The 25,752-nt window shown below is 42.4% G+C and overlaps 4 protein-coding genes across 10 annotated transcripts in view; 2 read left to right on the top strand and 2 right to left on the bottom strand.

The window, feature by feature from the left end:
• Positions 1-304: 304 nt before the first annotated feature.
• abi3a (ABI family, member 3a) lies at positions 305-8,369 on the top strand. Of its 2 annotated transcripts, XM_061089926.1 has the most exons (12): positions 305-382; positions 1,118-1,258; positions 1,390-1,560; positions 1,884-2,060; positions 3,754-3,812; positions 3,952-4,005; positions 4,341-4,621; positions 4,706-4,843; positions 5,470-5,601; positions 7,135-7,269; positions 7,446-7,574; positions 7,832-8,369. In XM_061089926.1, exons 2-12 carry the CDS (start codon positions 1,127-1,129, stop codon positions 7,993-7,995), a joined length of 1,572 nt encoding a protein of 523 aa, XP_060945909.1. In that variant the 5' UTR covers positions 305-382; positions 1,118-1,126; the 3' UTR covers positions 7,996-8,369. The 2 variants fall into 2 exon arrangements, with proteins under 2 accessions (XP_060945909.1, XP_060945907.1); XM_061089924.1 differs by lacking the exons at positions 5,470-5,601; positions 7,135-7,269.
• Positions 8,370-8,656: 287 nt separating this feature from the next.
• Positions 8,657-10,152, bottom strand: ifnphi1 (interferon phi 1). The gene is made up of 5 exons (XM_061090817.1): positions 10,042-10,152; positions 9,591-9,665; positions 9,289-9,447; positions 8,939-9,016; positions 8,657-8,782 (listed from the first exon to the last, which is right to left on the bottom strand). Exons 1-5 carry the CDS (start codon positions 10,150-10,152, stop codon positions 8,657-8,659), a joined length of 549 nt encoding a protein of 182 aa, XP_060946800.1.
• Positions 10,153-11,031: 879 nt separating this feature from the next.
• rdm1 (RAD52 motif containing 1) lies at positions 11,032-15,578 on the top strand. 6 transcript variants are annotated; one of them, XM_061090037.1, is made up of 8 exons: positions 11,032-11,289; positions 12,827-12,934; positions 13,014-13,193; positions 13,284-13,412; positions 13,488-13,668; positions 14,201-14,299; positions 14,527-14,603; positions 14,786-15,578. In XM_061090037.1, exons 2-8 carry the CDS (start codon positions 12,836-12,838, stop codon positions 14,849-14,851), a joined length of 831 nt encoding a protein of 276 aa, XP_060946020.1. In that variant the 5' UTR covers positions 11,032-11,289; positions 12,827-12,835; the 3' UTR covers positions 14,852-15,578. The 6 variants fall into 6 exon arrangements, with proteins under 6 accessions (XP_060946020.1, XP_060946018.1, XP_060946021.1 ...); XM_061090035.1 differs by having other exon boundaries at positions 11,032-11,248; positions 12,802-12,934; XM_061090038.1 differs by having other exon boundaries at positions 11,032-11,248.
• A 1,573-nt stretch (positions 15,579-17,151) lies between these two features.
• LOC133023756 (integrin alpha-3-like) overlaps positions 17,152-25,752 on the bottom strand; it is a 12,988-nt gene continuing 4,387 nt past the window's right edge. Inside the window, exons 10-27 of the mRNA XM_061090818.1 lie at positions 25,641-25,729; positions 25,135-25,268; positions 24,854-24,931; positions 24,641-24,708; positions 23,246-23,382; positions 21,061-21,204; positions 20,574-20,671; positions 20,234-20,402; positions 19,953-20,036; positions 19,204-19,283; positions 19,039-19,113; positions 18,821-18,923; positions 18,575-18,751; positions 18,231-18,368; positions 17,906-18,016; positions 17,648-17,746; positions 17,438-17,563; positions 17,152-17,262 (exon numbers count right to left, since the gene is read on the bottom strand). Of these exons, the coding sequence (XP_060946801.1) occupies positions 17,152-17,262; positions 17,438-17,563; positions 17,648-17,746; positions 17,906-18,016; positions 18,231-18,368; positions 18,575-18,751; positions 18,821-18,923; positions 19,039-19,113; positions 19,204-19,283; positions 19,953-20,036; positions 20,234-20,402; positions 20,574-20,671; positions 21,061-21,204; positions 23,246-23,382; positions 24,641-24,708; positions 24,854-24,931; positions 25,135-25,268; positions 25,641-25,729 (2,021 nt within the window). The remainder of the gene's footprint in view (positions 17,263-17,437; positions 17,564-17,647; positions 17,747-17,905; positions 18,017-18,230; positions 18,369-18,574; positions 18,752-18,820; positions 18,924-19,038; positions 19,114-19,203; positions 19,284-19,952; positions 20,037-20,233; positions 20,403-20,573; positions 20,672-21,060; positions 21,205-23,245; positions 23,383-24,640; positions 24,709-24,853; positions 24,932-25,134; positions 25,269-25,640; positions 25,730-25,752) is intronic.

Genomic DNA, 25,752 nt, shown 5'->3' on the forward strand with positions numbered 1-25,752 from the left:
TCAACTCAGTCAAAGATACTGTTATTATTACAGTTTTTGAGTCTGGTCTATACTGTTATCATTATTATTATTTGAAATTCATGTTCTTGTAAACTCTTTTGTCGAAAGTGAAAAAATGCAAGCATGTTCCCTGAGGTGGGACCACAGGGAGGAGGTCTCACTCTGAGCTTTATGAAGGAGATCGTTAAACTCTGTGAGTCCATCAGCACATGTTTGAAGTTTGAAGTTTGGGTCAGAGTGAGACTTCGGTCGTGTCTGTTGGTCTTTGAAACCGTCGCAGTTGAGTTTTTATGAGAAGTGAGTCATCTGTGCGAGTAGAGACGATCTTTGTCTGCAGGTTGAAAAGTTTTAGCAGAATCAGAATCAGTCAGAGGATCATCTGGTGAGTGTGTGTCCGTGTCCGTGTAAGTGTGTCAGTGTGTGTGTGTTTGTGTGTGAGTGAATGTGTGTGTGTGTTTGTGTGTGTATGTGAGTGTGTGTCCGTGTAAGTGTGTCAGTGGTTGTGTGTAAGTGTGTGTGTGTGTGCGTGTGCGAGTAAGTGAGTGATTGAGTGTGTGTCAGTGGTTGTGTGTGTGTGTGTGTGTGTGTGTGTGTGTGTGCGTGTGAGTGTGAGTGAGCGAGTGAGTGAGTGTGTGTCAGTGGTTGTGTGTGTGTGTGTGTGTGTGTGTGTGTGTGTTTGTGTGTGTATGTGAGTGTGTGTCCGTGTAAGTGTGTCAGTGGTTGTGTGTGTGTGTGTGTGTGTGTGTGTGTGTGTGTGTGTGTGCGTGTGAGTGAGCGAGTGAGTGAGTGTGTGTCAGTGGTTGTGTGTGTGTGTGTGTGTGTGTGTGTGTGTGTGTGCGTGTGAGTGAGGAGTGAGGGAGTGTGTCAGTGGTTGTGTGTGTGCGTGTGTGTGTGTGTGCGTGTGAGTGAGGAGTGAGTGAGTGTGTGTCAGTGGTTGTGTGTGTGCGTGTGTGTGTGTGTGTGTCAGTCAGTTGTTTCATCCGGAATGTACATTTTCTTGATTGATTGATTGACAGGAGGAGAAGTTTAATGACAAACATCAGAAGAATAGATTTTTTTGATCGATCAATAAATCAGTAATTGGTATTGATTGTTGTTTCCACCTGTGGAACCTCAGAGCGACAACATGAAGGATCAGAACTTTAACGACGACGTGACAAAGATTCTGGACGAAGCTCCGAACGCCAGGAAAGCTCTGATGGAGAATTATGACAATCTCCTGAAGGTGGCGCAATACTGTCACGACAACTACCTGGAGGTCAGTGCTGCTAATGCTAATGCTACTTACATCTACTGCTACCACGGGTAATGCTTCTACTAATGCTGCTAGTGCTGCTTCCGGCTCATTCTGCTGCAACACCTCACTGTGGCTGTTCCCTTTGTTTCCAGTCAGGTGACGGCAGCATGGCGGCGCTGGAGGAAACCAAAACCTTCACCACCCAATCACTGGCCAGCATTGCCTACCAGATCAGCACACTGGCCTGTAGCGTCCTGAGTCTGTTCGACGCTCAGACCAATCAGCTCTGTCACATGGAGTCATCCATCAACCACATTGGTCAGGTTAGCCCCGCCCCCTCCTTCTGCTCCTTTTGTGTTAACATGACAGAAGTACAAAATGGTCGTTAACCCAGTTTAACAGAAACGTCATTAATACTATATTATAACAGGGTTATAATATATTGTGTGTGTGTGTGTGTGTGTGTGTGTGTGTGTGTGTGTGTGTGTGTGTGTGTGTGTGTGTGTGTGTGTGTGTGTGTGTGTGTGTGTGTGTGTGTGTGTGTGTGTGTGTGTGTGTGTGTGTGTGTGTGTGTGTGTGTGTGTGTGTGTGTTAAGAATCAAACTCTGTGGAAACAGGAAGTGTGTTTTTTTCATGTCGTCCTCAGACCGTCGAGATGCACAAAGAGAAAGTTTCCAGGAGAGAAGTCGGCGTTTACACGTCGGTGAGACGCGTCCAACGCAGCCACAAGATCCTCCCCCCGAAGCCTGTACAGCCCCGCCCACTTTACAGCCGCCAACCAATCAACTACCAGCAGCTGGACGGCCTGGGACACAGCATGAAGGTACCCCACAGACACACTCAAACAGTCACACAGACACACAAATACTCACAAACTCACAAAAACTTCACCCCTCTGGTTAGTTTTTATTCATAACTATGAGACAAGTTTAGAATCTGTTGTTTCAGAGAATCTGAATTTCAAACGACAAAAGCACTGAAGTTGTGTTCTGAGTCTGAACAGGAAGTTAACAGGAAGTTAACAGGAAGTTGAAAGGGAGTGTCAGAGCTGCAGTGAACCACAGAAGAAGAAGTTCAACTTCCTCATTCAAACTCGATACATCTTCTGTATTTATAAACTACTGGACTGTACCACTATAATCTACTGGACTGTACCACAGTAAACTACTGGACTGTACCACTATAATCTACTGGACTGTACCACAGTAAACTACTGGACTGTACCACTATAATCTACTGGACTGTACCACAGTAAACTACTGGACTGTACCACTATAATCTACTGGACTGTACCACTATAATCTACTGGACTGTACCACAGTAAACTACTGGACTGTACCACTATAATCTACTGGACTGTACCACAGTAAACTACTGGACCGTACCACAGTAAACTACTGGACTGTACCACTATAATCTACTGGACTGTACCACAGTAAACTACTGGACTATACCACTATAATCTACTGGACTGTAACACTATAATCTACTGGACTGTACCACAGTAAACTAATGGACTGTACCACTATAATCGACTTGACTGTACCACAGTAAACTACTGGACTGTACCACTATAATCTACTGGACTGTACCACTATAATCTACTGGACTGTACCACTATAATCTACTGGACTGTACCACTATAATCTACTGGACTGTACCACAGTAAACTACTGAGATTGTAGATTGAATGTTTTCTAAGCACATTTTAAACCCTGGTATGACGGGCAGGGGAAAGGATCCATTTATTAAAAATAATAGATCCATCCGGATTAAATAAACATGGATCCATTCCAGTTTTTAGTAATATGTTTTTATCGTATTTTTATAAATACTAACCTCCAAGAGCTCTTTCCAACTGATTTTAATTGGGACCTTTTCATGACTGAAAAATACTGAATGTTTTTGACTGTCTATTTAAATAGATTCTAAATAATATAAAAAGCTATTCATTTGATTTGTATATTTGTTGTATCATGTTTGTAATATCTTTTCTTTAAATCTTGGATTGGATTGAATCCAGGAGCTGGTTGTTACAGAAGCATCTTAATATTGTGTGATTTTTATCACATATATATATATATATATATATATATATATATATATATATATATATATTTATTGTATTTTATTTGTTTTAACTTGCTTTCCAGAATGTTTTTGATATTTTCAGTGCTTATGTATATATATATATATATTAAAGCAGGGGTGATCACAGTATATTGTTGAACATACCACCTGTTTAAATAGGATAAAACTTTCATAAATAACCATTTAGTAAATTACTTACCCTTGTTATTTATATATTTTTAATATATAAAGATTAGAATTTATCAATGCTCATATTTTATTTTCACTCTATTGAATAGTAAGTATTAACTACTGACACACAAAGACACACACACAAAGACACACACACACAGACACACACAAAGACACACACACACACACACATTCTTTGTTGAGCGTGGGAAACTGTGTGAGACACAGGATCCATTCATGCTCCCCCCCCCCAGGTCTCTGGGAAGCAGGCGGACAGAACAGGAACGATCCACAAACACGGCGCCTCCATCAGGTTGGTCATGTCTACACAGTTAGTTCTGTCACATCACAGCCTGTAACAGGAAGTGTGCGAATGTGTGTGTCTATTTTTGTGTGCGTACGTTTGTGTCTTATGTATTTGTGTCTGTATGTGTGTGTGTGTTTTTTTCCAGGTCTAACAAACCTCCAGAGCCGGTGCAGTGCCCGGTGGCGCCCCCTGTCGTCAGGTAACCCCCCCGACAGTTACTGTCTGTACATCGTATGTGATGAGTTGAGGAAAACGCTGGATCACATGTTAACGTCACGTGTCCGACCCGTGGGAAGAGTTGGAGGCGTGGTCTCTTCAGGTCCGTCTGGATGAACTGATCAGAGGGCAAAGTTTGCGGGTCTGACACTATGTTGTTACCGTGGCAACCACTGCTCGCCAACCAGTCGTTGCTTAGCATCTCAGTTACTGTTGTGCACAGACTAGCTTTCAGTTTCCACGGCAACAAACTACACTGAATCCTGATTTAACATTCATCTGTATTTGTATTGATTTATTGTTTTTGTTTTTTTTCAGCTCCAGTTTCGGGAAACCTGTAGCTCCGCCCGCCATCCCCACCACCTGGACCGCTGCACCTGAGGGTGACATCATCACGACACTTCTGGATGAGGCCCCGCCCCCAACTCCTCCTCCTACAACAAATGAGGTGTTGTCTCAGGATGTCTCGCCCCCTGCGCCTGCTTCATCAGGGGACATGGCGTCCCCGCCCCCTCCACCTCCTTTGCCTCCCTCTCATTCAGAGGCTCTGACCAATCAGAGCAGTCCATCGCAAGGCCCGCCTCTAACCCTTGAGACAGGTGAGACAATCCCAAACACGTCAGTTAACTAGATCAGCAGAACTAATCATTGGTCTAACCCCGAGTGACATCACCTCTCATCAGTGGTGGAGGAGAACAGCTTCCCCCCTCCCTCCCCTCCCCCTCCTCCTTCTGACGATGACAGCTTCCTCCTGCTATCCAATGACGTCTCAGAGCTGCCAACCCCGCCCCCTCCACCGGCACCTAGCCAGGAAGTAGACGGTACCTGTCTGTGTGTACGTGTGTGTGTGTGTCTGGAGCTTTTTGCTTTCTTTATTCAGGAGCGTGGTCTTTCAGGTTGAGAGTGGATGAGCGCCGCTCGCCGCTCGCTCTCTCTGGCGCTTTCTGGATGAACCTGGTTAAAGAGTCACCGCCCGCACGGGACGCTCTGAAACAAAGCAGGAGGCAGGGATTCATTCATTCATTTCATTGGTTGACCAGTGCTCAACACTACACCTGGTGTCCAGTTTGAGGAACTTCAACAGGATTGTTGCACCCAAAAAATCCAAGAGCAGAGGAGAAATGTGAAACAGATGATTCACGAGCACAGAAAGCAGCCGAGTGCAGTGAGCTGTGAGCAACAATCACAATAAACACACCGTTTGCAGATTTAAATGCAAACAGGAGCTATTTGAGTGCAAGGGCAGGGTTTTGATGAAAAGTAATACACAATCTGAACATAAATTCAACAAGTCATGCTCTCAGACTGAATGACCACACTTTTGAATGAAGATATTAAAAAGTTCCATATGTGTGTCTGTGACTCTTTAGTTCAGGATTCATTAGATACGTTTCATTTTGTTCTTCTTCCTCTCTCAGTTTTCTTCTTCTGGGGTGTTTTTCTGCAGTGACCCTCCCCTCCAGGAGGAGTCGCCGACGCTCGCCCCCTGCAACTCGCTCTCTCTCTCTTCGGGTCCGCTCAGGCCCCGCCTCCCGCTGCCACTACACACGCTCTCTCTTCCTACCTGCTACCCAATCATGTAAGCCGACCGAGGACACCTCTGCTGTCTGACTGAAAGACAGAGAATCAATAATTTACTGATGAGTTCAGTTGTTCCCTTGAGAAACAAACAGACAGAGAGGAGGTCCTGAAGTTGGTTGTTCCAGTTAGGTATTGGGTATTTTAAAGGAGTTACAGGCGCCATTAAATACATTTTAGGGTCCTTGCAAAGGTTCATTGAGTCCATGGAAAAGTTCAATGAGGCCTTGAATAAATACCAGGATTATGAAGTGAGTCGAGTTTGAGATGCTTGAAGGCTTGAGGACTCAAGGCTCTTATATACTACTACGTGTCCGTTTCTCGGAGAGGTCTCAGCGGAGGGCAAAGAGTCTTTTTGATTTTTACTTCTCCGTCAGTCTACGTCGGAAAAAATTCACCGCCAAACCCATAGGTGGCGCAACGGAAGACGAGCTCAGAGAAGCCTACCCCATTTGGGAAGAAGAAGTCCACGTGTCTCTGTTGACATGTTAGCTCCTCCCACACACTGAACCATGGCAACTAACAGATCTAAATTAAGTGACACCCAGCGGGTCAAGATGCTGATGTAATCGTTTCTTAGCGCAGCGGTTCCCCGGTCTTGTTTCCGAACTGTGTTGCTAATCCCACAGCTTGAGGCTACATGTAGCTTGAAGCTACACGGAGCTAGCTAGCTTCCCCCCAGCTAGCTTCCCCCCCAGCTTCCACACACAGTCAGCAGGGACTCCCGACACTAACTACTATCCAGTGTTTGCTTCTAACCTGACGGTATTATAGAAACAGTGTCATGATAGAAGTGGAATTAAAGTCGTGACGGCGGGTTCTTGCACTGTTACCACCGCAGTTAGCATGGTGGCTAGCCCGCTAGCCTAGCCTGCTAGCGCCGTTTTGAAAGCTCGTTATAACCGTCTGTGACCGTGCACACATGCCCTCAGTGCTCTAACGAGCCACCGTCAGCCGGACAACTCCGCTGGCTTAACACACACGTCACATTAATCGTAGAATCATAGTTGTGTTCGTGTTTGTTGCTACAAGTAAACAGGAAGTTTGAGGTCCGGAAATACGGAAATGACGTCATACGGAAATGATGTCGTTTGCGGACCAATCACAGCCAAGAGCGGTCCGTCGGGTCTCCAACATGAAGACGGATAGTTAGAAAAATCAGACGTGTACGAAAAGCTGTCGGAGAGAGCGTTTCACGACGGATAGGGCGGTCTTATCTGTCCGTAATAGAAAAAACGGAGAGGCATAAATTGGCCTTCAGTGAGGATTCTTTTTGGAGTTCTTGATAATTTTTTTACTGGAACAGTTCTGTGAGGTTTGAGAAGTCCTGAAGCAGTTTCCAGGAACCCTGGCAGAAGTTCTAAGGTCTTCATTCAGGTCCTTGAGTGTCCTGACTGGTGGAACAGGTCCTTCAAACCTCAGTGAGAAGTTAAGACCTTAATTGACTGTGAGGCACAAAGATTGTTTCTGCCAACAGACGATAACTCTTTTCATTAATCATAGTACTGACTCAGCTTGTCTTTCTGTCTGTCAGTGATGATCCCCCCTCCTCCCCCGTACCCTCCCCCCTGTCCTCCTCCCCCCTCCTCCTCCTCCCTCCCCCTGCTGCCCCGCCCCTCTTCCGCTTCCTCGCCTCGGCTCTGCTTACCTGCACGTCTCCAACACCTGGGTAAGAAAACAACTGCTATCTATTCTCATCTAGTGGTAGTGCTCCTAGTGGTGGTTCTTTGAACTGCAGTAGCCCTACACACCTGTACAGGTAAACGCCACGCTGTCAAAAGCCTGCCTCCACAAAACAGACCAATCACAGCTGTCACTCACAGATCCTGTAAACTGTTCTTTCAGATCTGGAGATCCCAGCCCCCCCACCTCCTCTCCTATTGGATGATGAGAGTGGCCTTGAGGACATCATGCCACCCCTCCCTCCACCAGTGGATTTAGACTCTAACGCCCCCCCACATTACCTGGAAAAAGGTACTACTGCTACTGTTATTACTACGCTACACTACTACTACTGCTAGTACTGCTACTACTACTACTAGAACACATAGACAGAATCAGATAGTGCAGTATTTGTAGTATATACACTTATGCTAGATATAAGTCTTTCAGTGGACCCTGTTATCACCATGACGACAACCACCCTAATGCAGAGCTCCACCTGGGGGCTGTAGTCAGCTCTGCAGGGTGTTTGTTCGCCTCCTCTAACTGCAGTTTCCCTGTTTGTCCAGTGGTGGTGCTGTACAGCTATGAGGCTACGAAACCCGATGACCTGCACCTCACTGAGGGTGAAACCATCTACCTGACGCATCGCCATGACGACGGCTGGTGTGAGGGATTCCTTAACGGAAACAAAGGCTTCTTTCCAGAGAGCTACGTTCAATTACATAGCTAAATTGAAGCCCTGCCTCCTCTCGTTTGTCATGGAGACAAAAATCTGTGTTAGGACATCATGTTAATTGTGTTAATGCAAAAATATTAATACATAACTTGCACATTCAGCAATATATTTAGAGCCGTTTTACTGATGATTATTGAAAGAATGAAAGTTCAGGTGAATGATCATATTTAATCTTTTAATCATTGAAGACTTTGTCAGTAGCATGAAAACACAGTGAGGAAGAAGATGGTGAGGTCATTTATAGATGAAAACACTGTGTATTATTCATAGTATTTCATTATTTGTTATATGATCATATGTAAAACCATGAAATGAAAATGAACTGATTCCCTGAGATGAATAAAATCATTTCATTTCTTGTAATGTCATATTTCAACAGTGTGATGGGCTGTCGTCTTTTTATACAGTCACTAATCGATAAATAACAGGATAATTTGATAACAAATAAATAACATGATAAAAAAATAAATAACATAATATGATAAACAAATAAATAACATGATAATATGATAAAAAACAACATAATATGAAATAAAAAGCTAACATTATATTATGATAAACAAATACATAACAATTTTATATGATAAATAAATAACTAACATGATAACCTAACACATGAACAACATGATAATTTGATTAGAAAACAGACTCAGTATTATCCTTGTGTAGAGCGCCTCCTGCTGGCAGTAGAGTTTATGACGGAGGCGACGAGAAGCTGCAACTGATCAAGATGAAGTTCTGTTTCTTTCCTGATGAGTTCCCATGATGCAGTACTACCACCCTGTACACAAAATACTACAATAAGTTATACAGTCAGTAGTAGTACCCTGGGTACACTGAACTACATGAATCAGATTTATTATTATTATAACTACAATCCATCGTTCAGTCAGTAAACACATTACTGTAGACAGTATTTCACAGTATAAGTACTCACAGTGTGGTACAGAGTTTGTCTGAGTAGGTTCCTGTAGTATTTCCTCAGTGGTTTTTTTAAATGTTTCTTAGTCAACACCTGAAAAACAAAAACATGGCAAAGTACTTTAAATGGTTTTGTATTTATATACTTTTTTCCAGTCTTGATGACCCTCAAAGCTCTTTAAAGTCCAGGTTTACATTCACACACACATTGCCGACCTTCAGACGACCGCTCTACCCCTCAGCCACAGCCACACACAGTCTGAGTGCGTTAAGTATATTACCTTGAGTAGTTCAAATACTTTGCTTTGAATACTTAAAATACTATAGGAGTATTAAGGTCCTTAGAAGTATTTCTTTTGTACTCACACATGTGCTCATTTCTTCTTTCAGTCGATGGAGGTTGACCAGGAAGTGATGAGTCATGTCTGTATCCCAGGTAACGGGATACGAGGAGAGGTTGTCATGGCGATAGAGGTTAGAGATCCTTGACAAACTGTCTCTGATGAAAATCAACTGAGAATCTACCTGGAAACAGAGAGAGGTCATCAACTAAACCATTTTGTTTTTTACATATATGTGTCTGATGAATGGATGAATGGATGAATGGATGAATGGATGAATGGATTGATTGAATGATGGATGGATGGATGGATGGATGGATGAATTACCTGATCGAGGCGTACTTCTGCGTAAAGTGTGTATGGAAAGGAAACTGGACTCTCGTCTTCAGTCAGCTGACCTCCCTGAAAAATAAATTCATTACATCATATTTACAAACATTGATATGTGTGTCTTCAAAGATTTAAGATACGATTTATATCACTTTTCTATATACTCAAATATACACAGTCTTTTTATTATTTTTAATTAAAATATGTGAGTGTGTGTGTATTTTAATATTGATTCATCTGTGTACCTCTTATCCTATAAATCCACTTCATAAATACAGATTCAAGCATCGAGACAGCAGGACCTTTAAAGGACCAGTTCAGAGTTTAGAATCTTCCTGTTCAACTTCTTCTGAACGCACCATCACATACTTCTGATACTTTGACGCAGTAAGGCTACAAAGTACTCGTGTATGGTACTTGTATTACTACTTTGATGCGATTTACTCACCATGCGTCGAAGGGATGTCACAGTGGCGTTGCTATAGTGATTGTAGTGTCTGAGCCAATCACAGCAGAGAGCAGGGGTCAAGGCACAGAGGAAGATGGTCCAGCTGATCATGATGAAGAAGTTGATGGTGATGATAATTACAATGAAGAAGATGATGGTGATGATGATGAAGACGTGCTCTGTGTCTGTGTTTTGTGTCTTACCTGATTAAGGTGAACACTTTTAAGCAGAACAAAGTGAAACACAGAAATTCCCGGTTTCCATTTTCCTTTCACATCCACACACACTCTCACACACTCACACACACTCACACACACTCTCACACACGCACACACACACACACACACACACACTCACACCCTTTCACTAGTGAAATATGAAATTTTCAGGAGAAAGTTCTTTCAGGGTTTTTGAAAGTTAACATATGGAAATATACAAATATATATAAAGTTTAAAATTTAAAGGTTGTTGTGATTTATTAGATCAATGTAAAGCACAGTGAAATAAGTTCATGTTTTTTATATTTGTGTTATTGTTCTATATGTATTAATTATATATTACTTGACTGGTGTTTCGTTGTGTGTGTGTGTGTGTGTGTGTGTGTGTGTGTGTGTGTGAGGGGGGGGGGGGGGCGCACATCACAGACCGGAAAGCGAAAGCGAGCCAATCAAACCCCAGAGAAAAGGGAAACCGGTGAGACTTTCAGAATAAAGTATCATATTCATGAAATGACAGTGCGGAGATTCAAAAAAAGAATTTAAACGTTTTTTTATATTAATTAACTTCACAATAATTCATTTTTCATATATTATAATTTATTGTTATTTAAATGTCTTCAACAATTTGAATCTGATAAAAAGTCCCTGCTTTTATTGTGTTGAGGTCTCACTTCCTGTGACATGACAGAAAATGAAAGTGAAGGAACGCACAGACACACACACACACACACACAGACACACACACACACACACGCACACACACACACTGGGAGCTGAGAGCAGTCGTGAAGAAAAACACTCAGCAGGTGGCGCTAATCCACGTTGACGTTGGGTGCCTCCCGCTAATAAACCTTACGAAGAAGAAGAACGAGTGTTACGGGACGCTGTGATTGGTCTGTTGGAGCTATCGTCACTCATGCAGAGTTCTGATTGGCCACTGCAGTAGAACCGGCCCTCAGCGGACGCATGGGAAATCCTGTTTGAAAAAAGTGAGGAAAAAAAACGAACGACATTGAAACCGATTTAGCAGGTTAGTTAGCATGTTAGATAGCAGGTTGGATAGCAGGTTAGTTAGCAGGTTAGTTAGCATGTTAGATAGCAGGTTAGTTAGCAGGTTAGTTAGCATGTTAGATAGCAGGTTAGTTAGCAGGTTATTTAGCAGGTTAGTTAGCATGTTAGTTAACAGGTTAGTTTAAAGGTCATGTTTACACCAGATTGATTTAACTTGGTTTAACTACATCTGGTAAGTTAACTAATCCAGGGTCAATGAATCAGTGTTACACGCTGATTAAGCTGGTTTACATGCTGGTTAGTATGTTTGTTAGCATGTTGGTTAACATGTTGGTTAGTAGGTTTGTTAGCATGTTGGTTAACATGCTGGTTAGTAGGTTTGATAACATGTTGGTTAACATGTTGGTCAGTAGGTTTGTTAGCATATTTTTTATTATGTTTGTAAACATGTCAGTTATTATGTTTGTTAACATGTTGGTTAGTATGTTTGTAAACATGTTGGTTAGTAGGTTTGTTAGCATGTTGGTTAACATGCTGGTTAGTAGGTTTGTTAGCATGTTGGTTAACATGCTGGTTAGTAGGTTTGATAACATGTTGGTTAACATGTTGGTTAGTAGGTTTGTTAGCATGTTTTTTATTATGTTTGTAAACATGTTGGTTAGTATGTTTGTTAACATGTTTGTTATTATGTTTGTAAACATGTCAGTTAATATGTTTGTTAACATGTTGGTTAGTATGTTTGTAAACATGCTGGTTACATGTTGGTTAACATGCTGGTTAGTAGGTTTGTTAGCATGTTGGTTAACATGCTGGTTAGTATGTTTGTTAACATGTTGGTTAGTGTGTTTAGTAACATGTTGGTTAGTATGTTTGGTAACATGTTGGTTAGTATGTTTGTTAACATGTTTGTTATTATGTATGTTAACATGCTGGTTAGTGGGTTTGTTAGCATGTTGGTTAACATGTTGGTTAGTAGGTTTGTTAGCATGTTTTTTATTATGTATGTTAACATGCTGGTTAGTAGGTTTGTTAGCATGCTGGTTACATGTATGTTAACATGCTGGTTACATGTTGGTTAACATGCTGGTTAGTAGGTTTGTTAGCATGTTGGTTAACATGCTGGTTAGTATGTTTGTTAACATGTTGGTTAGTGTGTTTGTTAACATGTTGGTTAGTGTGTTTGGTAACATGTTGGTTAGTATGTTTGTTAACATGTTGGTTAGTATGTTTGTTAACATGTTGGTTAGTGTGTTTGGTAACATGTTGGTTAGTATGTTTGTTAACATGTTGGTTAGTATGTTTGTTAACATGTTGGTTAGTGTGTTTGGTAACATGTTGGTTAGTATGTTTGTTAACATGTTTGTTATTATGTATGTTAACATGCTGGTTAGTAGGTAAGTTAGCATGTTGGTTAACATGTTGGTTAGTAGGTTTGTTAGCATGTTTGTTATTATGTATGTTAACATGCTGGTTAGTAGGTTTGTTAGCATGTTGGTTATATGTTGGTCAGTAACCCTAACCCTTTCAACAGGTGTTTGTTGTTGTTGTGACTCCAGTGAGCTGAGATGGACGTGGAGATGGTGGAGTTCGTGGTTCCTGTGGAGAACAATAAGACTCTGTTTGTCTGGAACCTTCAGTCACTTCTCACCGAGGCTCAGATCTACGTGAGTCCACACTTATCGGACTTCTGACCTCACAGTCTCACAAGCAGATGTTTAGTGTTGTGTGTGTTTGTGTGTTCAGGACAGATTGTTCGGTGTCTTCTCGTCTTTCGGTCCTCTCTACCTGTTGAAGGTGCGTCCTAACGCTCCCCTCCAACCCTCCGGCTTCTCTGCCATCGTCAAGTTTTTCTCGGCTTCTCATTCGTCGAAGGCTCAACGACAGACTGATGGACGCTTGCTGTTCCAGGACGTCCCACTCAAGGTCACTTGAGTGTCCTACTAAAATGCAGTGTGTGATTGGTCGACAGAAAGCGATCAGTTTTCAAACTAATCAAAAGTTGTGTGTGTTCAGGTGAGGTTGAGCTCCAAACACACCCCTCACTTCCTGTCTGACAGCAGCAGACCTTTGAGTCACGCCCGCTGCCTGGAACTGGCCAATCACTGCCTGGGATTCAATGGCTGGACCTATAACATCATCACAGTAAGAAACACATTTTGTTCACACACCCGTGAGTCAGTGTGAAGGCAGGTAACTTCCTGTGGTATCTTTCCTCAGTTGAAGGAGCTGAGCGATGAAGCTGAGGAGGGTGGAGGAGGTGCTGAGGAGGGTGGAGGAGGTGCTGAGGAGGGTGGAGTCAGGAGGCTGAGGTTCGGCTGCCTGCTGCAGCTCAACTTCCCCCGTCACGGACAGACGACCAGAGGAGCAGCCGTGGTCAACGACAGCTTCACCTGCACAGGTGAGGACGCACCTCACATCAGCTGGAGACAAGGAGCAAGTTATCCATACAGTGTTTCCTCTGGATCATGAGATTTATTAGAATTATTAAGGTAGAACTGTCACAATAACACAATTGTTGTCCCAGAAATGATTGTGATAACTGATATTATTGTCATCTTGAAACCATTTAAAACCACTGATTTAATAATATTAGACGTTCACCCTTTTAATGAGCAATGTATTTAATGCTTTAATATTCGTCTTACATTTGAATAAGAATTGAAAATAGCTACACATATATAATTTTACCCCTTTAATATATAAATAAAACATATATAAAATAAACCAGATAACCAAAACAATACATAAAATGCCCTCCCTGGCTCTGTTAACAAAAATTTAAGAAATATTAAACATTTGGCTCAGTATATGTTATTTAGGTTTCTTTTGTTGTTGGTAAGTATTCCAGCGTTTCCTCTAGGATTTTATGTTTGTTTTGTGTGTGTGTGTGTGTGTTTTATATAACATCCAGATGTTGTCTCTTTGTTCAGGCCCAGAGGTTTTGCTACACAAACGTTGTAAACTCCAGAAGTTGGTCAGAGACAAAGCTCTGGTTCAGGCCTTCAACACAGTCCTGCTCATTCTCCTGGGTATATCTGTTACTATTCATGTTAATGTGACTGTAACTTTATTTATACTGTTCAAATGTGACAGTGATGAATTGATGTTTATTGATGATCAGTTGCAGGTATTGATTGTGTGTGTGTGTGTGTGTGTGTGTGTGTGTGTGTGTGTGTGTGTGTGTGTGTGTGTGTGTGTGTGTGTGTGTGTGTGTGTGTGTGTGTGTGTGTGTGTGTGTGTGTGTGTGTTTCTGTAGAAAATGGTAAAGTGATGGTGGAGGTGAAACAGACGTCAGATCAGATTTTACCTGAGAACATCGAAGGAGTCGTTCATGTCAGTCAAACATACATGATATATGTCCATAATACACCAACACATCAAAATGAATATTTATTTATACAATCCATATATATGTATATACAAAATCGTTGTTTAGTCTACGAACATTTTCATATAACACAGACATTTACAACCAACATGATTTGTCTTAAAACAAATGTAATTTTGTTTTTCAGGTGAATGAGTTTGATCTCGATGAAGATGAGGGTGAAGATGAAGAATGGGATCTGACTGTATCTTAGACTCCCAGAGGATTCTGGGTAGTGGTGCATTATGGGAAACATTACAGCATCACATAAAGATTTAATTAATTCAATAAATCAATGTCGTCACTGTAAATTTTAAAAACACGAGATAGTGAAATGTTGACTACGGATAACACGCAAACATGTAAACCAGGTCCTGCTGCCCCCTGTGGGTATAAAAGGAACATACACTTTAAATTAGTGTATTATCTTTGAGAATCGCTCGTTTAACGCAGCTACAAAATTAAGCTATTTCAACAACAGTGTGATACCCTGACTGACCACGGACTGGCTGGGGGCGCTGTTTCACAACTCTGGATTATTTCACTCAATTTACATGAAACTGATTAAATGTTCGCAGACAGATACACACAGAGATACACACACAGAGACACACAGATACACACAGAGATACACAAACAGATACACACAGATACACACACAGCGACACACAAACACGAGTAAAGACGTGAACTGTGAAACTCAGCAACAAATTACCATTAAACCTCCGAACGAGACATTTCACTGTAAATCTGAATGAACTCATCAATGTTTATTATTGACAAAGTGATCGATCAGAAGCAGGTTGAGACTAAACCAGTCAGTAAGGAAACCAGCCAGTAAGGAAACCAGTCAGTAAGGAAACCAGTCAGTAAGGAAACCAGCCAGTAAGGAAACCAGGCAGTAAGGAAACCAGTCAGTAAGGAAAGCAGTCAGTAAGGAAACCAGCCAGTAAGGAAACCAGTCAGTAAGGAAACCAGGCAGTAAGGAAACCAGGCAGTAAGGAAACCAGGCAGTAAGGAAACCAGTCAGTAAGGAAACCAGTCAGTAAGGAAACCAGTCAGTAAGGAAACCAGCCAGTAAGGAAACCAGCCAGTAAGGAAACCAGTCAGTAAGGAAACCAGCCAGTAAGGAAACCAGCCAGTAAGGAAACCAGCCAGTAAGGAAACCAGCCAGTAAGGAAAGCAGTCAGTAAGTTATCCAGTTTGTTAGACAGGCATTAAGGAAACCAGTCAGTAAGGAAACCAGCTAGTAAGGAAACCAGCCAGTAAGGAAAGCAGTCAGTAAGTTATCCAGTCAGTAAGGAAACCAGCCAGTAAGGAAACCAGTCAGTAAGGAAACCAGCCAGTAAGGAAACCAGTCAGTAAGGAAACCAGCCAGTAAGGAAACCAGCCAGTAAGGAAAGCAGTCAGTAAGGAAACCAGCCAGTAAGGAAAGCAGTCAGTAAGTTATCCAGTTTGTTAGCCAGGCATTAAGGAAACCAGTCAGTAAGGTAACCAGCCAGTAAGGAAACCAGTCAGTAAGGAAACCAGCCAGTAAGTGACCCAGCCAGTAAGGAAACCAGCCAGTAAGGAAAGCAGTCAGTAAGTTATCCAGTCAGTAAGGAAACCAGCCAGTAAGGAAACCAGCCAGTAAAGAAACCAGTCAGTAAGGAAACCAGCCAGTAAGGAAAGCAGTCAGTAAGTTATCCAGTCAGTAAGGAAACCAGCCAGTAAGGAAACCAGCCAGTAAAGAAACCAGTCAGTAAGGAAACCAGCCAGTAAGGAAACCAGTCAGTAAGTTAGCCAGGCAGTAAGGAAACCAGTCAGTAAGGAAACCAGTCAGTAAGTGAACCAGTCAGTAAATAAACCAGTCAGTAAGGAAACCAGTCAGTAAGGAAACCAGTCAGTAAGCAGGCAGTAAGGAAACCAGTCAGTAAGTGAACCAGTCAGTGAGGGAACCAGTCAGTAAGGAAACCAGTCAGTAAGGAAACCAGTCAGTAAGCAGGCAGTAAGGAAAGCAGTCAGTAAGGAAACCAGTCAGTAAGTGAACCAGTCAGTAAGGAAACCAGCCAGTGAGGGAACCAGTCAGTAAGGAAACCAGTCAGTAAGGAAACCAGTCAGTAAGTGAACCAGTCAGTAAGGAAACCAGTCAGTAAGGAAACCAGTCAGTAAGTGAACCAGTCAGTAAGGAAACCAGCCAGTGAGGGAACCAGCCAGTGAGGGAACCAGTCAGTAAGTGGACCAGTCAGTCAGTGAACCAGTCAGTAAGGAAACCAGTCAGTAAGGAAACCAGCCAGTGAGGGAACCAGTCAGTAAGGAAACCAGTCAGTAAGGAAATCAGTCAGTAAGGAAACCAGCCAGTGAGGGAACCAGTCAGTAAGGAAACCAGTCAGTGAGGAAACCAGCCAGTGAGGGAACCAGTCAGTAAGTGGACCAGTCAGTAAGTGGACCAGTCAGTAAGTGGACCAGTCAGTAAGCAGGCGGCCTGGAGCTGGTCCTGACTGAAGGGCTCATCCTCCAGCATCGTGCCCAGACTCAGAGCTCCTCGCTCAGGCTCTCGTGCTCAGACTCCGCCTCCTTCACGTGAGCCGTCTGCGACTTTGCCTCGTACAGCTCTCTGGTGCCGGCCTTCCTGAAGAACCCACACTGGACAGCAGGGGGTGACACAACAGCACATTACCAACATGCTGTGATAAAAAATTCATCATTTTATGGATACAAGAATTCTGAAAATAAAAATGGCACAAATTATTTTGTGACTAATCTTGTTTGCTCTGTAGTGGATCCTACAACTTAAACCAGGCCTACATCTTGAGTTTACCTTCCAGAGCACCAGGCAGATCAGAGCCAGCAGTAAGACTCCAGCCACCACGGACACGCCGATGATAAACCAGGGGGCGCTGGAGTCCACCTGTTGCCCCGGGTCTGGGTAAATGTGGACCTCAATCTGCAGAGGAAGATGTGACACAGGAAACTAAAAACATGGACAAATGTGCAATCTACAGGAGGCGCTACCAGCTGATTGTGTTACCTCAGTGCTGTGAGACCCGATGTTGATGGTGTGTTTGTGAGTCCGCAGCTTCAGGGTCGCCCGACCTCGAACCAACACACTCCTGGCATCGCTGTAATCCTAACAAAAATAAACTTACTGTGGAGATTTGATTTCGCTATTCATTTCTGCCAATGACAGATTTTACTCAGAATTCAAAATAAATTTTAACAATGAAATAGATATATAATGGATTTATTTACAGTCACTGACTGTGTTTATATGCAGCGTGAACTTTACCTCGATCATAGTTGAGTTCCAGATTCTCGCTCTCACACTCAGGGTTGCTGAGTTTTTCATGTTGATTAACGGACAAACGAACGTCACACATTTGGCTCCATGAACACAGTCCTGTCGACACACAGACACACACTTATGTTTATACATAAATATATATTTCTTTATATTAACTGAGCTCAAAACCATTATATTTATTGAGGATGAATTTTTTTTGTCTAAAATAATTTGAACATTACACAACCAGGTGAGTTTCTTTTTGCTCAACTCTGCAGCGCCCCTATGAGTTTAACTGCAGTACTGCATGGTGAGTTCAAAAGTTTAGTACCAGAGTGTAGGACTTTCTCTTCTGTTGATGCAGGGGGAGGATGGGTGGAGATTTATCACTCTTCCTCTTCTCTTCCTCTAGACTCCTCCCCCTCATCTCCTCCTCCAGACCCCTCCCCTTCCTCTTCTCCATTGGCAGCTGAACAAACAGGAAGAACAATCCACGCTGAAATGTTTCACAACGTTTTGCATAATCCCTTTCCTGCTGTTTATGTTTTGATATTTAATGTTGTTTGTCCTCTCCAATTCTGAAAAATTATTTCCTGAAATGACAGTTAATAAGTTTGTAAAGAATCAACCTTGTCTTAATATTGTCCAATGTGAGGCTGTTGTTGTCATGGTTACCACAAGGTTGAGAGGGTTGATGATGTCATCTGGCGGATTGCAGCGAGGCTCGGATGTGCCGTGCACTCGGATCTCTGTGAGGTACAACAGCCACTTCCCATTGGACAGAACACTCGGCCAATTAAACTCCACCTCCAGGTTGCCTTGGTTACCCAGTGGCTTCCCGTTGACGTGCACCTATGAGAGAAGGTCACAGGTCACGCCATTGTTTTGAATCGTTATTAACGCGTTGGGTCTGATATGAACCTGGAAGGTGAAGAGCAGCAAACTGCCGACGTCCTCTGTCTTCTTTGTGGCTGATTCACCGATCACATGACCACTGAAGGAGGCGGGGCCTGGTGAACTGATTCTGTCAGGATAAAATCAGGTCAAAGGCCGGAGGTTAAAGTTCATGTTGTGACGTTTAAACTAAAGACTTTCACTTTGTTTCATAGAATCTCGAACCTGATTGGTTTAAAACTTACAGTGTGAGGGACGTCTGCAGTGAATATTCCACCAACATGGAGACAGAGACAGGAGACAGATGTTGTTCACTGAGACTGAAGAGACAGACACACAACATCTGTTCATACAAGTGTGCGTGTGTGCATCTCTGTGTGTCTGTGTGTGTCTGTGTGTGTGTATGTTACGTTGACAGCTGCAGCAGAGTCTGAATTTCTCTTGTTTCCAAACTGATGTCAGACGTTTGAAATATGATGAACAACTGAACCTGAACCGGACAGAGATCGAGTATTAGTACACACAGTACAGACAGTAAAGACAATATTACAGACAGTAATACAGTACTACACAGACTGCTACAGACAGTACTACACATAGTTCTGCAGACAGGACTACACAAAGTACAACACACAGAATCCCAGACAGTATCTCTACTTAACTAAAGATAGTATTACACACAGTACAGACAGTATGTCAGACAGTCGAACAGACAATACTACACACAGTACAGACAGTACTAAAGACGGTCTTACAAACAAAACTACAGACAGTTCTACAGACAGTAATACGGCACTACACACAGTATAGATAGTTCTACAGAATATACTACATTACAGTACAGACAAAACTTTACACAGTACTACACACGGTACTACAGACAGGACCACACGCAGTACAACATACTGTACTACAGACAGCACACGAGACAGTACTACACAAAGTACAACAGACAGTGTTACAGATATTACTTCACACACTGCTACAGACAGCATCAAAGACAGTAGAGACAGTACTACAGACAGTATTCCAGATATTACCAACAGTACAGACAAAACGTCAGACAGTATTACTCAAAGTGAAATAGACAATACTACAGACAGTAGTACTGGTAGTAGCAGTAATACTACACTGTGAGAATGAGTAGAACCTTGTTTACCTTGTGGTTGCTCTTGAACGGGTTCCCCAGCTCACACTGAAGAACCGAGTGCTGCACAGAACATTCTGCTGCTGTGACGTCAGCCTGAAACACAAACACACAACACACAACACACAACACACAACACAACATGAGCTTCCACGTGGGATTCTGCCGGACTTGAAAACACGTTTCCTGAACTTTACTGACTAATGTGTGACTTTTATCCACAGGAACACATAACATCAGATTGTGGGCGGGGTCTGTGTGAGGACAAACTAAAAGGCTTTTACCGTCACTGCCTTTGTTCGAATTCCGGAGTACGTGAGTGATGGTGGGATGCTGATGGTCAACATGGCGTTGTGAGCGTCCTCGGCGTGGCGGCCCACTGACGGTGTGTTGCTGACGTTAACCTCCAAAAACAATCTGTTAATGCCGGAGTTGTAGTTCAACACTTGTTTGTTCTTCTTCCTGGAAACACACAGTCACATGACAGCTGTCAATCATCTGATAAAGCAGCACCTGTCTGGTGGAACAGACACACAGTCCAGTTTCAATGTCCTGCTTCAGTCTGTCTGTTCATGTCTTGTAAAACAAGTGTAAAGTTCTCAGGTTGAGTCTGAGCGACAAAGGTTCTCTTACATGCTGAGGGGTTTCTGGTTCTCGTCTGTGAACTGGGCCGTCATCTGCAAGTTACTATGGCAACGGTTATCAGCACCACAGGCCTTCTGGATATGTATCTGAGACAGGAAGAAATTCCACAGTCAGTCAACACTACACAGGTTCTCATTTGAGCAGTTCACAGAACTGGTTCTAAAGCAGATTATCTATTTATTTGAAGGTACCTGGTTATGACCTGCATTAACTGGGTTCTGATTCTGGCTCTGAGATTGATGTCAGATTTAACAGTATGTGGACTGTACTTGGTTCTTGTTGTGATCTGGACCTGGTTCTGACATACGTTCTGATCAGTTTGGTCATTGATCTGGAAGAGTTTTAACCTCAGAATGATTTTAATGGACTCTTGTGTCTTGACCTGGATCTTGATGGGCTCTGTTCAGTTTTGTGTGGCATTCTGATTGTGATCGGGTTCTGATGTGTTCTGACAGGGCTTGTGAAAGGTTCTGACCTGGGTTCGGATGGGTTGTGGGATGTGGCTCAGCACTGGGAGGAGCTTCAGATCCTGAAAGACACTCGTTTTCTTGGGAGGCTTCTCGTGCAAAGATACGTTCAGTGAGAAGACCAGAGGTTGCAATTTGTCTTTAATCGGATTCTGAAGTACAAACACACAACAGAACATCAGAAAATAACCTGTTTGTTTCAGATCAGGTCATGTGACAGAACAGGTGCAGGATGTGAAGGATTCTCTCTCTGCAGGTTTCATGCCTCTGAAGCTTGATGGAAACGAAATGAAACCAGCGGCTGAAAATCAGCTGATTGGAGAAAGAGCAGCAGGAACGTGAAGTGAACTTTAGGGAAAAATAACAGAATGATGTTCACAAATTCTTCAACGTCGGACAACAGAGGTGACAACTTCAAATAAGCTGATAGGAACCATGTGAAGAACATTATGAACTTGAATCAGCCTGCAGCAGATCCTTGAAAAAAACTCCTCGTCTTTTCAGAAGCATCGTAGGCTAATTTGTTGCTGCAGAAAGTTTCCTGTTTTAATGTGAATTCGGGTAGAGAAACAGGAAGTGACCTCATCGGAGACTGATTAAAGCTGAGCAGTAACACGTTTTTAGTCTTATCGCACACAGCAGAACGTCCTTTAATCAAACTCGTGTTTAACAGAAGACATCAACAGGAGTCAAAACATTTTCAAGAGAGAATTTCTTTGTATGATTAGCAGTGCTGCTGCTAGCAATTTTGGTGCCCTAAGCATAACTCCTTTATGATGCCCCCCCCCCGAGAAAAAAAACGTTTGTTTCTGCCAGTTTAAGATTTTAGTAAAACGAAAAAGGAAAATCTACTTTGTAAACACAGTACACAGAACAGCCAAAACATACATACACACAAGTATTGGGATGTGCAAAATCTTCGTAGAAATTAAATAGTCATCCATAAATACAAACTTAAAAGCAGAAGTGTACAAGTTAGCAATCTTCTTCAATAAAGCAAAGATTTAGAAGCAGAAAATTCACACAATTTTACTTTACTTTGTAAACACACTATGTAGAACAAACACACAAATTCAAGTTATGAGAAAATCTTCACAGCTTTGCTTTGTTGCGAATAAACAAGCCAACTTCTCATGATTTTCTCTCCATTTGAGAGTGTTTTGAATTGTAGGCTACTAAGAAACGCCCTGCCATCTAGTCCCCTTGGAAAATTAAAATCTGATGGGATTTTAAATGGACCTCTTCGTACTATTTCAACACGATCTGCGTCTAAAACTTGTGGCGGCCAAAGAGCAGGATCAGTTGGAGGGGGCACACAGGTCTCTACATTGTCACCTGCTGATGGACTCTCAATGACAGGACTTGTCATGTAACTTTTTTTTTGAGCAATTAAATATATCTCTTGTTCTGCCTGTTATGTGATATACATGCACAAAAGGTGCCTTATATTTCTATACTGAAATAATATCGGCATTATGATTGTAAGCTATTTTATTTAATGAAGTTGTTGAGGGTTGATTTGTATTTCCTATTTCCTGTTCTAAGCGGGTTGTCTGTAGTGACTCTTATTTTGAAAGGGCGTTTCAAAGGAAGTGGGTTCTGTGATGAGTGAAGTTGTTAAATGAACAGAGAATCAACAGGTGTGCTGTCCCGAGCGCATGACCTGCTCTCGTGTCCCTTGTCGGCTGAGGCCGGACCTATGATACAACTAAACGCTCGGCTACATAATTATTATAACTATGATGATTTTTCAGTTGCCAATTTTTCTGGTGCCCCCTCAGGACTTGGTGCACAGCGCGTAGTGCGCGTTATGGGAGCGGCGGCGCTGATGATAAGATCTAATAGTTGTGGTAGCATAAGCATTGAGTTCACTCAGCTGTTAAAGCCAAGTTTTCAGGTGGAAAACACGGATCAAACTAAATGATTCTCTGATTTTTTATTTTAATAAATTGAAATAGAGTTTAAACATTTTCCTTCAGATCAAAAGATCCTAACCAGACGGACTCTCGGAAAGCATATACCTCCACTAAAGCTAACAATTTATCTAACCAATGATCCCTTCCAAAGTTGAATGGCTTCTTCTTCCACATCTGATAAATCTCCTTCCTGTTCCCCATAGGATCAAGACTTAACGACTACTTTCCTCCAGCGCCACTCTCATGACAGATGTGGTCCGAGCTGTGTGCAACTCACCAGCAGCCCGACTCTCAGGGAATGACATCGTGTCTTTGGCATTGTCAGGTAACCAGAGTACGTGCTCTGCCTGTTGTCGTGGAAACGGAGGCGAGGCTTCAGGCTGGTGACATCAGCGACCACAGCGAAGTGAACGGCTGTGACGAGAAACACACATTAATCACTTAGAACCAACAAAACATCTGTTTGTGAAGAAATACCACTTTCCCATGTTTCATACCAGCTTCAGACACAAGGGGACAAAGTTGCATCAGGAAAAGAAAAAAAAATTGGTCACAAAACATAAATAAACAGAAACTGTGTAACAGCAAAGGAACATGAAAATCACCTCTGATGTTCATGAAGCAGGTGATATATATATATATATATATATATATATATATATATATATATATGGGGGGTTAGGATTATATATAGGATATATATATTGGGAATATATATAACCTATAAATGGTGATTAATTACCATTTCTAAACGCCTGAAAAATACCCGTTTTCTCTGTATATTGTTGTGGGAACAGAAACAGAAATGACAGATGGTGGATATTACAAAACCTTTACACAATTAAATGTGATTGTGAAATCTGAATCTGAGCCCATCTGCAGAAACAGTGTTGAGCCAGTTCCCCTTAAAAAGAAGGAGTTCCCAGTTCATGCAGATGAAGATGAACTGGTTTTCGTTCCCAGTTCCTGTTTCATTGGATTCAGATGTCGTCCGGTCGTGTGTCTGGTTCTGAATCGATAAAGTCGGATCAGGTCTCGTTTAAACTCTGAGTCCTGAGTGTGTATGGAGGACCATACATGACTTGAGTATAAATAAATGTATAAATAAATACAGAAATAAATAAATAAATAAAAAAGGAAATACAGAAATTAATACAGAAATAAACAAATAAATACGTTAATAACAACAGAAATGTCTAAATAAATGTCTTAAATATATTTCCACATTTATTTATTCCCTCATTTCTGTGTGCTTATGCTAATGAGAAAGGCGGGCCTAACCGCAGTCTCATGCAGGATTGGTCACAGGAGTGTAATGATCCCGCCCTTCTACTTCTGCCTTTCAATGCTGACTGGTGTCCAGTAGCTGTTTGCAGTGTTGAGCCGGTTCACACTTAAAATGAACTGAGTGTGTGTGTGTTTGTGATGAATTGATGGATGGATGAATGGATGGATGAATGGATGGATGGATGGATGGATGGATGGATGGATGGATGGATGGATGGATGAATGGATGAATGGATGAATGGATGAATGGATGAATGGATGGATGGATGGATGGATGGATGGATGGATGGATGGATGGATGGATGGATGGATGGATGAATGGATGGATAGATGAATGGATGGGGTCACACACAGATGTCAGAACAACCATCACATGAGGACTCACTGATGTTGTCTCTGTCATTCCTCTCTCCCGTGCTGAAGATGTAGGAGAAACACAACTCAACCTGAATGCTGACACACTCACACACAAAAACACACACACCCACACACAAAAACACACACACACACAAACACACACACACAGAAAAACACACACGAGTCAGTCTTTTAGCCTGTTAGCGTGTTAGCATGTTAGCAGGTGTCACCTGAATCTCACCAGAAGTCGCAGATTTCGGGGTCGACGATGTCCGGGGAAATTCTGAGTGTTTTATTGAGGTGGATGACGGGACGAGTTCTAAGAAATCAATTGATTCATTAATCAACCAACTAAAAACGTGAGTCATCAAATCATTAGATTTAGACTTAACCCTAACATCGTCTCAGGTAAACACAGTCCAGCACATACCTGTGAAATATACAGTAATATGCAGTGGGAAGTAACTCACAGCTGTAAAAGTACTTCATTACTTTTCACCAGTGGTATTCACGGGTAGTCACCTGAGCAGAGCGACAGTGTCGTCCAGAGAACCAACCACCAGGTCTGGATACTTGTTCCCATCAACATCTACACCTGCAGACAGAGAGAACCCGAACGTCCTGAACCGAGGAGCGACACTGCTGCCCCTGATCACCTGCAGGGGGGGGGGGGTTATTAAACCTTATCTTTCTTGTTTGTTTGTTTTTAGTTCTGAATTGTGATGACACTTCTGAATTACGAGGACTCATCTGAACTTTGTTTGGTCTTCACACCTTCAGACATTTGTTCCAAAGTTCTCATTTTGAAGGTTGACATCAAAATTAGGTTCAAGTACAAAGGGAGAGAGAGAGAGAGAGAGAGAGAGAGAGAGAGAGAGAGAGAGAGAAAGAGAGAGAGACAGGGAGAGAGAGAGAGAGAGAGAGAGACAGGGAGAGAGAGAGACAAGGAGAGAGAGAGACAGGGAGAGAGAGAGAGAGAGAGAGAGAGACAAGGAGAGAGAGAGAGAGAGAGAGAGAGAGGGAGAGACCTGGCTCGGTTCTGTAGAAACCCCCTCACTACTCCCGATCCAGATCATCACACTTCCTGTTTCGGAGAACGGAGCTCCAACGGCAAAATCTGAAACACAACGTCTCCGTGAT

This window comes from Limanda limanda, chromosome 17 (assembly GCF_963576545.1).
Source record: "Limanda limanda chromosome 17, fLimLim1.1, whole genome shotgun sequence".
Classification (NCBI taxonomy): Eukaryota; Metazoa; Chordata; class Actinopteri; order Pleuronectiformes; family Pleuronectidae; genus Limanda; species Limanda limanda.

Coding starts and splice junctions, on each gene's coding strand:
- ifnphi1 (XM_061090817.1), bottom strand. CDS start 10,152: ATGATCAGCTGGACCATCTTCCTCTGTGCCTTGACCCCTGCTCTCTGC. Junction 9,448..9,590: donor CAGAAGTACGCCTCGATCAG/GTAATTCATCCA, acceptor CTCTGTTTCCAG/GTAGATTCTCAGTTGATTTT. Junction 9,017..9,288: donor AAGAAGAAATGAGCACATGT/GTGAGTACAAAA, acceptor TTTGTTTTTCAG/GTGTTGACTAAGAAACATTT.
- abi3a (XM_061089926.1), top strand. CDS start 1,127: ATGAAGGATCAGAACTTTAACGACGACGTGACAAAGATTCTGGACGAA. Junction 3,813..3,951: donor AAACACGGCGCCTCCATCAG/GTTGGTCATGTC, acceptor GTTTTTTTCCAG/GTCTAACAAACCTCCAGAGC. Junction 5,602..7,134: donor CCTACCTGCTACCCAATCAT/GTAAGCCGACCG, acceptor TCTGTCTGTCAG/TGATGATCCCCCCTCCTCCC.
- rdm1 (XM_061090037.1), top strand. CDS start 12,836: ATGGACGTGGAGATGGTGGAGTTCGTGGTTCCTGTGGAGAACAATAAG. Junction 13,194..13,283: donor TCCAGGACGTCCCACTCAAG/GTCACTTGAGTG, acceptor GTGTGTGTTCAG/GTGAGGTTGAGCTCCAAACA. Junction 13,669..14,200: donor CGACAGCTTCACCTGCACAG/GTGAGGACGCAC, acceptor CTCTTTGTTCAG/GCCCAGAGGTTTTGCTACAC.